The sequence below is a fragment of the Gigantopelta aegis genome, chromosome 8 (assembly GCF_016097555.1).
Source record: "Gigantopelta aegis isolate Gae_Host chromosome 8, Gae_host_genome, whole genome shotgun sequence".
NCBI lineage: Eukaryota > Metazoa > Mollusca > Gastropoda > Neomphalida > Peltospiridae > Gigantopelta > Gigantopelta aegis.
The window spans coordinates 66609469-66622841 of NC_054706.1; the positions used below are offsets into that span (position 1 = coordinate 66609469).

Consider the following 13373-nt stretch of genomic DNA (forward strand, 5'->3'; position numbering starts at 1 on the left):
TCCAGATTCTGTTTAATGGGATAAATATTTGGCCCCTGGCATTATCCGGTTTAGATTAATATTTCTTTCTCTTTTTTTTTTTCATTCCAGCCAATTCGAGCACGGTCCTGAGCCCGCTGCTCAGTTACGGCAGTGCGAGTTCCGCGAGTATCGAGAGCGGAAGCAGCGTCGAGTCGTCGACTAGCACGGACAAGCTGCGTCGCGTCGGCTCCAGCACGTCGATATCCGGCCTGATGACCTTCAACAACGTCTACCTCAGCGTCTGGAAGGCTCTGCTACAGCTGGCAGCCGACCCATACCCAGATGTGGCTGACATGGCAAAGAAGATCGTCAATTCAGTCAAACTTAGGGTGAGGGTCATGTTAAGACATTATTTATTAGTAGTAGGTGATAAGAGGTCTGTATCATAACTATATCTACAGCTGGCCACTGACCCATACCAAGGATGTGGCTGACATGGCAAAGAAGATCATCATTTCAGTCAAACTTAGGGTGAGGGTCATGTTAAGACATTATTTATTAGTTGTAGGTGATAAGAGGTCTGTATCATAACTATATCTACAGCTGGCCACTGACCCATACCAAGGATGTGGCTGACATGGCAAAGAAGATCGTCAATTCAGTCAAACTTAGGGTGAGGGTCATGTTAAGACATTATTTATTAGTAGTAGGTGATAAGAGGTCTGTATCATAACTATATCTACAGCTGGCCACTGACCCATACCAAGGATGTGGCTGGCATGGCAAAGAAGATCGTCATTTCAGTCAAACGTAGGGTAAGAGTCATGTCGGTAAAACACACGTCATTAGCCCCCTACCGGTTCAACTGGAGGTGACTATAGGTTTCATCTTTGTCCGTCTGTCCATCCGTCCGTCCGTCCGTCTGTCTGTATTTTGTATATTACTTTAGCATGCATTACGGATCAAGTTTGACTTTCATGGTGATTTACACATTTTTCACAGGGATATAGCCCCTGAACTTAAGAGACATGGAAGTTTATTTTCCAGACGTTTTTTGCAGTGGCTCAAGATATTCAGCTGAAATTTTGTATATTGCTTGTATTGAAACAAGTATTCCAATTCATTCCATTAGTCTTAAAGACTGAATTAAGCAAAACATGCAAGGTCAAGTTATTACAGTGACAGGTGTATGAGAGGGCTTGGAAGTGTTAAGTGAATAAGTTCACCATTTTTGCCCAGTTGTCGCTATGGAAATGATCAAAATATTTTAATGTTCATATATTTGGGGCATAGTTGGCATAGTATAAGCTTCTGTTTATGTAACATTTTTATGACCTTGGTTGGATTAGATGTGTAAGTTGATATTATTGTATCATTTTCCAGGCGTGTGTTGGAGCAAAGCCGAAACAGGTTGTTAAGAACACCAATTCACAATCGGCTCCCTGCAGCCCCACCAATAAGCCCACAGTTAACATACACCCTGGGTAAGTATTGTGAACATTCATACCAGTTTAGAAGGTAAGGGTCATCAGCTAATACTGTGTATAGACAAACACATAACACATGATGGACCATATTTCTTTGTATACATAACCTGACCCCTGACCTCTGACCTATGATTTTGCCCCTGGTTACAATAAATTCCCAGCTAGTGCTAGATACGATTTTATTTAAGAAATTTGAAGAACCTTCATGAAGAAATATTAAAAATTCACTAATAAATACAGAATCGAAGTAGTGGGATAGTAAATTCTTTAACCAGTTTCTGTAAAAATTATGTGCAGGGTGTTACCCTGTGGTAAAACGCTCGCCTGATGCCTTGTCGGTCTTGGATCGATCCTCGTTGGTGGGCCCATTGGGCTATTTTTCGTTCCAGCCAGTGCTCAGCGACTGGTGTATCAAAAGGCGTGGTATATGCTATCCTGCCTGTGGAATGGTGCATATAAGAGATTCCTTGCTACTAATGGAAAGATATGGCGGATTTTCTCTCTAAGACTATATCTCAGAATTACCAAATGTTTGACATCCAATAGCCAGTGTGTTCTAGTGGTGTCGTTAAACAAAAAACAAACTAATTTTAACTGTAAAAATTAGCAGTTGGCCAATTTGACCACTAACACTAACAAGGGTTGATCTGCAACTACAGTTGAATCCCATTGGCTCGAACCCCATCAGTGCTCGAGGAAATGTTCGACCCATCGGGTAGTTCGACCTAACCATTTGGTCAGTAACATGTAAGTGCAACTCGGGACTTTGTTTTTGGTTTGAGCGTTGCAGTGTATTCGACCCAGTGAGATTCTACTGTATTTTGTATTGCATCAGCTAAAATATCTGCTATATTTCACAGTCAGCATTCCAAAATTATTCTCTTATTATGTCTATTTCTTCTCCCATATTACAGAACTCCGCCCCAGAATGGCTTGGTTTGCAGTGACGACATGTCACCGATGTATGGCGGAGCGGCGCCTGGCACAGCCGGTAGTTCAAACGTACAGCTGTTACAGTTCTCGAGACATCGGAAAATATTTGACAAAGGTCCCACTCATGTGAGTATGGACTGCTGTAAATGTTTATAGAGGACATTAGAACTAGACGGACATTTGAAGAGTTATAATTGCGCTCTGCCGTCAGAGATAACTATTAAGAAAACACAAGATTTTTACCTACCTTTGAGTGAGTTCACTAGGCAAAGATTCCCACTCAAATCCAGCAATAATTCTATGTTTGACGTCAAATTCTTAGGTGCTGATGTGTTTCATCCTATAGTGTTTATATTAGTGATTAATAATTGAAGTATTTGTTATTGGCAAACTTGAAAATGATCAATGTATACTAGGTATTTAACGTCAAAAATAGGATTATTTTGTATTAGAGTGGGAATCTTTGCCTATTTGTTGGTAGGCAAAAATTCTGTGTGGCTTTTTGTGATTAGAGTTATTTCTGACAGCACAGAGAAATTATAACTACAAATCTCCATCTAGCGCTCGAACAGCAGAGTACTCTAGATCAAGTGTCGAACTAGCCATATGTTCAGATACCAAATTCCAGAGACTTTCTTCTAATGGACCTTCTATCACTGTTGTAAACATTTGTTTAAAATTATGGTTTTGGTAATGAAATTTCTGGGAACATTTTTATCAGTATTGCAGGACGATTCGCTATGCAAGTTTCAGAGATCGCTACACAATTTTCAAAACATTAAACAGTAGTTGCTAATCAATTTTTAATTGACTAAAAATATCGCTCATCAAGATTTAGAAAAAAAATTTCCCTTGAAGGGATATTCCTGAGTTTGCTGCATTGTAAAATGTTTCCGACTAATAAAATATTTCTACGATTAAACTTGCATATTAAATATATTTTCTTGTTTAGAATATCAGTGTCTGTATATTCAGTGTGTTTTTGGTCGTCTTCATATTTGTCTTCAAATAATTTCGTACATATGAAGAAAAAAATTTTTAGGAAAAAAAATGAAATTTAACTATTAGAGGGTGTACACTACCAAATCAAATCCCATAGACGACAATAGTAACATATACGGCTAAAACTCCTACCTGCAACGTATCAACCGACATAAACGCCACGGATATAAATACTACCACCCCTTACGCTTAAAGTGAATCAGAAAAAAATGGGGGTCAAGCTGCTCGTTTCTGAGATAACGGGTAGCGTCTATGACTACCCTAGTTTCGCACAAAATTTTAGTACTTTTTTTTACAGGTACCCCATACATGTTTCAAGCACAAGGCTACTTGACACATTGGTACTAGATGAAATAAAATTGCACATTTATTTTACCCAGATGAAACTATTATTTTTTACAACCAACACACTCACATTTATAACCAATCACAGGACTTGTGGTGTTTACTTCTCTATCAAAAGTTCGGTGCACCTCGAACTTTGACCCAGCCGGAAGTTATTTGGTATTGTACTACCTATACTGATAACATACATTGTTCAAAAAGTGTCCAGCTATGTGTCTTTATGACAACCAGGATCTGGTGTATTCTGACATAAACTGACAACCTCACTGAAACTGTTGTTTCTACAGTGCAACCTAATATAATGTACCCCTCAAAAAGCATATATATTGCATATAGTTTTGTACAAATGCAATATGTCATATTAAACAACAAAATGTTTTAAAATAAAACTCATGAAGATATTTACTTTCAGTTGGGTGTGTGTACTCAGGTATATATGTAGAGACAACAAAGATAGTCAGAGTACCTCTACCCCTTTAAAGAATTCCATTAAAACACATGCACTTGATTGACCCCTAGATTATGAAGACCTTAACAGGCACATCAAAGAAATATCAGTATTAAAAAAATACACTGTCTGAGGAAGGAAACACAAACATGACTGTACCTGTATGAAGTAATGACTTAATGTCCTGAACATTAGTGTTGGGAGGAAATCCTGTATGCTGGGTGTGGGTGTCTTCAAGTTACCAGGTGTAGGAATTTCAAATCTATCGGCCATGCTGATTTTCATAATGAACCATCAAAACCAATGGCAGCCACCAATATTCCTGACTATATTTTATTTATAGCCTACTGTAGTTGGAGGTTTTAATAGTTGTGATATCTGGAATAATCATGCAGCTTTAACACATTTATTTTTGATTAATTACCGAAAAAAACTATTTTTAAATGACAAAATTACCCGAACATCTATTTTCTTGCTTTATTTTCTAATCCGGATGAATACAATATGTACATTAGATGTATTCCTACAATCTGTAATCCAGCATTTTATTTAGCTAGTAACATTAGGTAATACAGCTTTAACAATAAAATAAATTATCAACTTAATCCAAGGCAGATAATCAAATCTGAAAAAATTGGTTCTGAATCTAGTATAAACTCAAAATGCTTTTCATGAGAGCTAACTAAGTGATTATTAAGAAACAAAAATGATCTGGAGATCTAAGTATATGTTTAACAACCTTATTGTTATGTACAAATAAGAACAGAAGGCACAATAGTGACAACAAATTTAATTATGTTTTTGGTAAAGTTTTTCTTCGAATTTACTTTAAATTTTGCATAAAACTACAAATTTGTCTAAAATATAACTTAGCACCCTATAAATATGTCAAAATGACAATAAAAATCAACTTCTTTACAAATTTGAGTTTTCAGAATTTCGTACATAAAAAATTAACAATGTTAATGGAAACTACAGACATTAACCCACTATTGGCACATGCTATTTTTAATATAAAAATAAATTGCTATTAAAATCTTAGTTCAGGTTGCCTATATATAATACCATATTTAAGAGCAGTTGTATATGGCAAGTCAAATACCATGTAAAAAGAAATTATTGAAATCTTTACAGTATGAATTATAGGCCAAAACCAACTTTTCTTCAGTGCTAACTTTGATTCAAACTCCATTCAGAGCCATGTACAGAGATTATTGTCAAGGTCAAGGTCATTGTGAACTTGCATGATCGAGTGATGGCTAATTAATCAACCAGTATAGTTTAATTAAATAAAATGACAAAATCATAATATTTTTTATTATGCACTGAATATGTGCTATAGGGTGTACACTACCAAATCAAATCCCATAGACGACAATAGTAACATATACGGCTAAAACTCCTACCTGCAACGTATCAACCGACATAAACGCCACGGATATAAATACTACCACCCCTTACGCTTAAAGTGAATCAGAAAAAAATGGGGGTCAAGCTGCTCGTTTCTGAGATAACGGGTAGCGTCTATGACTACCCTAGTTTTGCACAAAATTTTAGTACTTTTTTTTACAGGTACCCCATACATGTTTCAAGCACAAGGCTACTTGACACATTGGTACTAGATGAAATAAAATTGCACATTTATTTTACCCAGATGAAACTATTATTTTTTACAACCAACACACTCACATTTATAACCAATCACAGGACTTGTGGTGTTTACTTCTCTATCAAAAGTTCGGTGCACCTCGAACTTTGACCCAGCCGGAAGTTATTTGGTATTGTACTACCTAGAATGATCAGAAACACATTTAATATACAGTCATTAATATGTTGTGCAGAAAAATATATTTAATATGTAATTACAGTCATTAAAAAGTCGCTGTTAGTCAATAACATCTTAAAATTGCAACAAAGTCAGGAATGTCCCTTTAATTTGTGAGGCCTGCTCAGGGTTCAACAGAGAACTGTGGAAACACTGATTATTTATCTTTATTTGCTGCAATATTATATATATATACCAGCCAAATATTAAATATTGAAAGAAATATTACACATTGTTTTACCACATAGAAGATAAGGAAATAGAGATATTAAATGCCAGACATTGTTTCACCAGATAGAAGATAAGGAAATAGAGATATTAAATGCCAGACATTGTTTCACCAGATAGAAGATAAGGAAATAGAGATATTAAATGCCAGACATTGTTTCACCAGATAGAAGATAAGGAAATAGAGATATTAAATGCCAGACATTGTTTCACCAGATAGAAGATAAGGAAGAAGAACCCTCTAGTCCACATATCACGTCCCTATCGACCGAGTTCTTTCAGTGGAGCTGTCGCCATTTTGCTCAGCCTGTCATGCGGCTAGCCGAAGAGACAGATCCAGAGAGTAAGGCACATCACAGGCGGGAATTCCGCTTCAATCGAAATGAGAAGGTGCGGAGTCAAGCTCGGGAAGAACAGTCAAGAGCAGGTTTGTAACTTTCATTAGGTTATTAAAAAATATATATATAGTCGCACAGGTAGAAAAGGTTACAGACAAAGGCTTAGAGTATATGTTTTTTTTCTGATGGTATCATGTTCTTACATTTAGGTTTATGTCACATCATTATAGTCATGGGGTGGAAGAGCACTCACTTGAGGTGTAATGGGTCATAGGGTCGATCAATGAAACTTGGTTTATAGTTCCAACTGTGAATGTTCATCCAAATGTATGTTAATTTAAAATTATTTAAACTCTTTTTTTTATTATTAAATTCATGAAAGTGTTTAATGTTTTTATTGTTATTAATATATTTTTTAAGCATGTATTGGGATAAACGCCTATTGATGCAACTATGAGTGGCACTAAATACGTTTATGGTAGTTGAAACATTTTATTTCATGGATAGAGAATTGCGCTAGCCAGTCATTATTAACATTAACAGTTGGCTAACTAAGATAAGTAATCTGTTGTTTTTATTTGTAAGTTTTAGTCGTCTGGATAACCAGAGGTCTGTTCCACAAAGCGATCTTACCACTAAGATCACCTTGAAGTGCATAACTACTTTATGCACTTAAGGTGATCTTAATACTAAGATTGCTTCATGGAACAGGGCCCATACCAGGCATCGAAATAAGTCGAGAACGGTCGTTCAGGTTACCGGAAGGTTACCCACATGTAAGAAAAGTTGAGAACGGTGTTTCGTTCTCGACAAAAATTTCTGAACGTAAACCAGACAATGCATTCCGGTCTTCTGCGTTTCATTTTCTCGTAAGGAATTGCATCGATGTTTGCGCGTACTTGTGCAATTGCAAGCAATTATAGTTATTCCGCGTTTAAGCAGCGTCCACTAGATGAATTTACTTCCACGTTTCGTTTTCTCGTACGAAATTGCACCGATGTTTGTGCGCACTTGTGCAATTGCAAGCAGTTTCGGCAATCCACGTTTAAGCTACTGTCGCGGGTCAGGCAATTGGCTATCCAGAGACCGGACCCGCGACAGACATGCTCAAAACTCCAGTGGTATATGAGCAGGTTAATACATATCGGTTTCGGGTTCTGCGTTTAAGCAGCGCCCACTAGATAAATTTACTTCCGGATTTCATTTCTCGTACCGATGTTCATGCATACCGATACAATTTCAGAATTATTATTATCTTTCATTGTTGTATGATAAAATAAGAGAAAATAGAAAGCAGAACATTTTAATTTTAATCAATTTATTTATTCAATTGTTCAGTTATTAAATATGAGTCACAAACTTGTAAAGAATTATATGTAATACATTTAAGAACAGTGACAACATACAGAATGAATCATAAATACATGTATACTACAATAATCATCTGGCACACATACAAGGGCGTTAAACGTAGTAGTAATAGGAATTCAATTCTAACTTTCATATAGTTGTGGTAACCTATGGGTTACCAGGCTATATTTTGTGGTAACCTGTAAATGGGTTACCAGACACAATGCTTATTTCGATGCCTGCATACTATTATTAATCGTAAACTAGGCGTCGCATCTGAGATCAAATTACCAGAGTTCAGAGAATTGTTTTACCCAGTCATTGTTAACGTTAACAGTTGGCTAAGATCTGTTGTGGTTTTTTATCTGTAGGTTTTAGTCGTCTTGATGACCAGATCTTCGTGAACCGTAACCTCGGCATCCCATCTGTGATCAAATTCCATCCTAATGAATCGTATCTCGCTGTGGCAGACAAGGAATCTGTCAGGTATGTGAGGTTTTTAGTGTTACAAAATAATTCTCGTGGTAACTGGTTACTATTGTGTGAAAACATGAGTGTACATCAGTGTAATAAGTTTAATATCCTGTTTATTAGCTAAGAAAAATATTTATAAATAATATGCCTCTCGTGGTAACGGGTTACTATTGTGTGAAAACAGGAGTGTACATCAGTGTAATGAGTTAAACATCGTGTTTATTAGCTAACAAAAGTATTTATAAATAATATGCCTGAGTAAAATTATTTTTTAAAATGAGCAGAGACATCATTCATCTTTGAATCCATGGATATCAAACAATAGTTTTTGAAAATGTTTTTCTTGTCCCTTTCAATCACTTTGTTTTATACTAACATATTCTGAGTGGTATGAATAATGATTTGTAAAGGAAAACATGTATTTATATAAATATTAAACACATGGTTTGTTTTTATTTAGTTTTAGTCAATCAAGTGCTTGTTTTGTTGCAGTATTTGGGACTGGGAGCATGGTACCAAGTTGAGTTACCTAAGAAATGAGAACCCAAAATCTACACGCATCACTGCCATGAACTTCATCAATGCTCATGATCTCACCCTGCTTATGTGTGGAGCTGGTATGTTTTGGGGGTTTTCTGTCATAGAAAAAGTGTTTGACCTTTTTTATGCATTTTTCTATGTACAACAGTCAAACATTGTATAAACTATTGAAGGATAATAATTAAAAGTATTTTTATTCTACATTTATAGCAGTTATTCATCAGTATGTTATTTTTTTTATAATTACAAAGAATACAAGATGAATGATTTAGTGCCAAATGTATATGGTGGAAAGAAATAAGTGAACACATGGTATTTGAGTTCCAAATTTATTTCAGTACCAGAGTAGTTATGTCTGTATCAAGCCGCATGCTTATAAATCTTTTAGAAGAAGAAGGAAATTGTTTATTTAACGATGCCCTCAACACATTTTATTTATGGTTATATGGCATCGGACATATGGTTAAGGACCACACAAATATTGAGAGAGAAAACCAGCTGTCGCCACTTCATGGGCTACTCCATTCGATTAGCAGCAAGGGATCTTTTATATGCACCATCCCATAGACAGGATAGCACATACCACAGCCTTTGGTGTACCAGTCATGGTGCACTAGCTGGAGCGAGAAATGGCCCAATGGGCCCACTAACTGGGACCGATCCCAAAGCGACTGCGTATCAAATGAGTGCTTTACCACTGGGCTACGTCCCGCCCATAAATGTTTTAGAGTCTAAACTCAAGCCTTGATTAGAGTTTGAGACATTAACGTCATGGTGACGCCTTACACATTGCATCATTAGAAATTTGAGTCTAGACTTGAATGTTTGATTAGCACGGGCCCAGGTATTACACTATAATTGTGTTTGTCTTTCAGATGATGGGTCGATACGGATCTGGCGAAACTACATGCAGGAAGAGAGTCGTGGGAAAGAACTGGTCACAGCTTTCCAAGCTCTGTCAGACATGATTCCTCTCACTAGAGGTAACACTTAGCTTAGCTTAGTAACTGGTTTAACGTGTCCATATACCACTAGGGTTTCGAACACGCCTATCCCGAGTCCGGCCTCCGATAGGATCGGGGGTCTGACTCGGGACAGGGATAACCTAACAAATAGGGGAATTTTGAATATTAACGCCAAAAGTATAACAAGGGGAAAATTGGGGTTAAAAAGTTTTGGTTGTGCCCTTAAAGAAAAATATCAACATTCCTAACCTATATAAATTATTAATATAATATATTTAGATGGGCTGGTCTAAAATTAATAATAATTCTTAGACAATATTCATTAAGCCCATGGGAGGTTAAGAGGAAAGGGGCTGCCAGACATATTTTAAACATTGGTGTGACCAGGTGAGGGTTGGGAGGGAGGGGAGGCCGGCCCTACACAAAACCTAAGTCAGAACCGCCTATGCATATAGCCCCAAAGAATGCCCTAACTCCCGGAACCCCAACACCCCCACCCCCCACCGTGTCCAACCGCAGTTCAGTCCAATCCTGGCAGCCTACTAGTTGTTTAGGAAGTTATAACTTCCCAAACCGGCGTCACTTGAAGAGTGACGCCAAAGGGTTGGAAGAGTTTAATCGCTGGTGCCACTAGGGGAGTGGCGCAAAAATCCAGCGATGGTTAGAGGTAACACTGCAGCATTCTAGTACAGTGAACTCTGTCCAAACCATCATCTGTGTAATCCAGATTTCTGTGTAAACACAGGCATGATCACAGAGTCCAGTTCAGTGACAGTAGAAACCTGTCTAATCCACGGCTCTGTGTATACTGGCACATTTCACCAGTCCCACTTGGATCCTAGTTAAACAACGTCCACTTTATATAGTGTAGTACATTTGACCCTTCTTGTTTTTAATGACTGGTTTCATGTATAGTCGATCAATTTACAAGGAAGGGAAGAAATGTTTTATTTAACGACACTCAACACATTTTATTTACGGATATGTGGCATCAGACATATGGTTAGGACCACACAGATATTGAGAAAGGAAACCCGCTGTCACCACTTCATGGGCTACTCTTTTGATTAGCAGTAAGGGATCTTTTATATGCACCATCCCACAGACAGGATAGCACATACCACGGACTTTCATATACCTGTCATGGTGCACTGGCTGGACCGAGAAATAGCCCAATGGGTCCACCAACAGGGATCAATTCCACATCGACTGTGCATCAAGCGAGCACTTTACCAGTGGGCTACGTCTCGCCCCTTAATTTACAAGAACTGCTTTTCCTTAATATTTACTCTTCCACTCAGTATACATTGATGTTTTTCTATCTAGATGTCCAGTTTTGTGCTTTTTACAAATGTAAACTAGGTTTCGGTGAATTTGAGAATTTTTTTTTTTTTTTTATAAAAAATATGTTAAAGCCATTGTCTAATCTGTGATATTCTTCACTTCAGGTTCAGGTTTGGTGGCAGAGTGGGAGCAGCAGACTCAGACACTGATAGCTTCCGGAGATGTTCGCGTCATCAGAATCTGGGACACACACAAAGAGTGTAAATCTCTGGTATGTATAAACTGCATGCTTATTAAACTTTAACGTCTAAATTCAAAGTATTAATGAAATATTGTCCATAAAAAAATTTGGTCTGTACACCTAACTGGCTCAGTTCCACAATTATTTATGTTTCAAAGGCCATTTATGTCTCAGTTCACCACGCACGACAACTAGCATGTATTTAAATTCTGGAGGCTTTTGCTAAATTCTTCATTCTGAATTTTGCTGGGTTTTTTAAAAAGTTGCACTACTTCTCACATATATGATATAGATGTTGCAGTTTTCTTCCCAGTTAGATCTTCTTTCAGTTTTTAATATAATCTGTTTTGCCGTATTTAGACAAACCTTGGTGTTATCCATATGTGAAATGGAAGGACACTGTGCACTGCCCTATTTATTGCCCATGTGACATCCAGTTCGATATGTACCTGCTTTCACACCTGAGTCTACATGCATAATGACCGGATAGGCCTTTATCCACGTTTTAACATCTATCTAGCAGATCAAATTGAAATGCTCATACAGGAGCTATGTGGCTTTAAATTTATCCAGTTGTCATACATATTGGCTCATATCTATATGGCCTAAGTATTTGTGCCTGATGACCTGCTCCGGAATCGGCCACTGGCGATGTCAGAGACTGAGTCTGGGGTGGGCGTGCATGAACCTTCGGGATATGGGCACGTTAAAATAGTTCCCATTCCCATTAGGATGATCACAGGCTAACGTTCCTCTCTAATTTATTTTCTCTGTCTTTAACAGCACATGGATGTGTGTGAATTTTCCTGTACGCTTATCATGTCTAATTCCTGTGAGGTATAATCAGTGTGTGTGTATATCACTTCAGGACATCCCGACAGGAGCGGACAGCTGTGTGACCAGCCTGGCGTGTGACTCGACCCGTCGCTCCCTTCTCATAGCTGGCTGTGGTGACGGAACAGTGCGACTCTTTGACAGAAGGCTGGCCCCCACAGAGTGGTAATGTCTCAACTAGCTGTGTGCTCTCTTTAGACTTTTAGTCCATGCTAGCGATCGGTCATGGGTACAACACTGTCAGTGTCGTGATTACACCAGCATCATCAAGCTCTGTGTTACAGAGCATTAGCAATCATGACAACACAAATTAACAATAAAATTTAAATATCACATGTTTATTTGTGATTGACTGTGTCAGAGTACCACACCACATAGATGTTCATGCAAAAAGTGTGCACATGGTTCTTTCGATTCATACATGTATTTTTAAATCTAAAAAATACTTGCGATCAATTCTTATTATTAAAGTTTGTAGCATAATTTAACAAAATATATATTTTAATGATTTTGTTTAGCCTTGAAATGCATAATGACTGGATAGGCCTTTATCCACGTTTTAAAATCTATCTAACAGATAAAATTGTTTCTGTAAACTTCATTGATAGATGTATGGTGTATGAATTCAAAGTTTATTGATAAATAGCTAAATGAAGTGATGTAAATTTCGCAGTTTTATCTATGCATTTTTATGTCTTGTTTAGTTATTTTGAAAGTCATTCTGTGCGATTTTTGTTCATTGATGTGCAGAGTAATAAATAAAATACCATACTGTTTTATATTACAACTCGTCTCTATTCTCTATGTACTAGAATCTCTAAATTTTTATGACAATATTGTATTCATCTTTCTGCTAAATATAACATTGGATAAACACTATTAAATTTCTTTAAATACAGTTCATTCTATGATTGGAAAAAACCCAGTCTATATTAAATGGCCATCTGTGTTAAGAGGACACATTTGTATCATCCAATATTTTGTAAACTGACCTGGATAAAACAGCCACCTGTCTTAAGCGACCACTTTTTGATACTACATTTGGTGGCTGCTTAACACAGGTTTGACTATTAAAAACATGTAAATTAGAACTGAGATATTAAAGTTAAAATATTTTA

At 37.0% G+C, this 13373-nt stretch overlaps 1 protein-coding gene across 3 annotated transcripts in view; it reads left to right on the plus strand.

Annotated features, from left to right (window-relative positions):
* Window positions 1-13373, plus strand: part of LOC121380055 (regulatory-associated protein of mTOR-like) — a 47094-nt gene that overhangs the window by 27930 nt on the left and 5791 nt on the right. For all 3 annotated transcript variants that reach the window (XM_041508789.1, XM_041508790.1, XM_041508791.1), the window contains 9 exons: window positions 91-350; window positions 1345-1445; window positions 2363-2507; window positions 6446-6656; window positions 8289-8403; window positions 8884-9008; window positions 9807-9914; window positions 11345-11451; window positions 12290-12420. In XM_041508789.1, coding sequence (XP_041364723.1) covers window positions 91-350; window positions 1345-1445; window positions 2363-2507; window positions 6446-6656; window positions 8289-8403; window positions 8884-9008; window positions 9807-9914; window positions 11345-11451; window positions 12290-12420 — 1303 coding nt within the window. The remainder of the gene's footprint in view (window positions 1-90; window positions 351-1344; window positions 1446-2362; window positions 2508-6445; window positions 6657-8288; window positions 8404-8883; window positions 9009-9806; window positions 9915-11344; window positions 11452-12289; window positions 12421-13373) is intronic.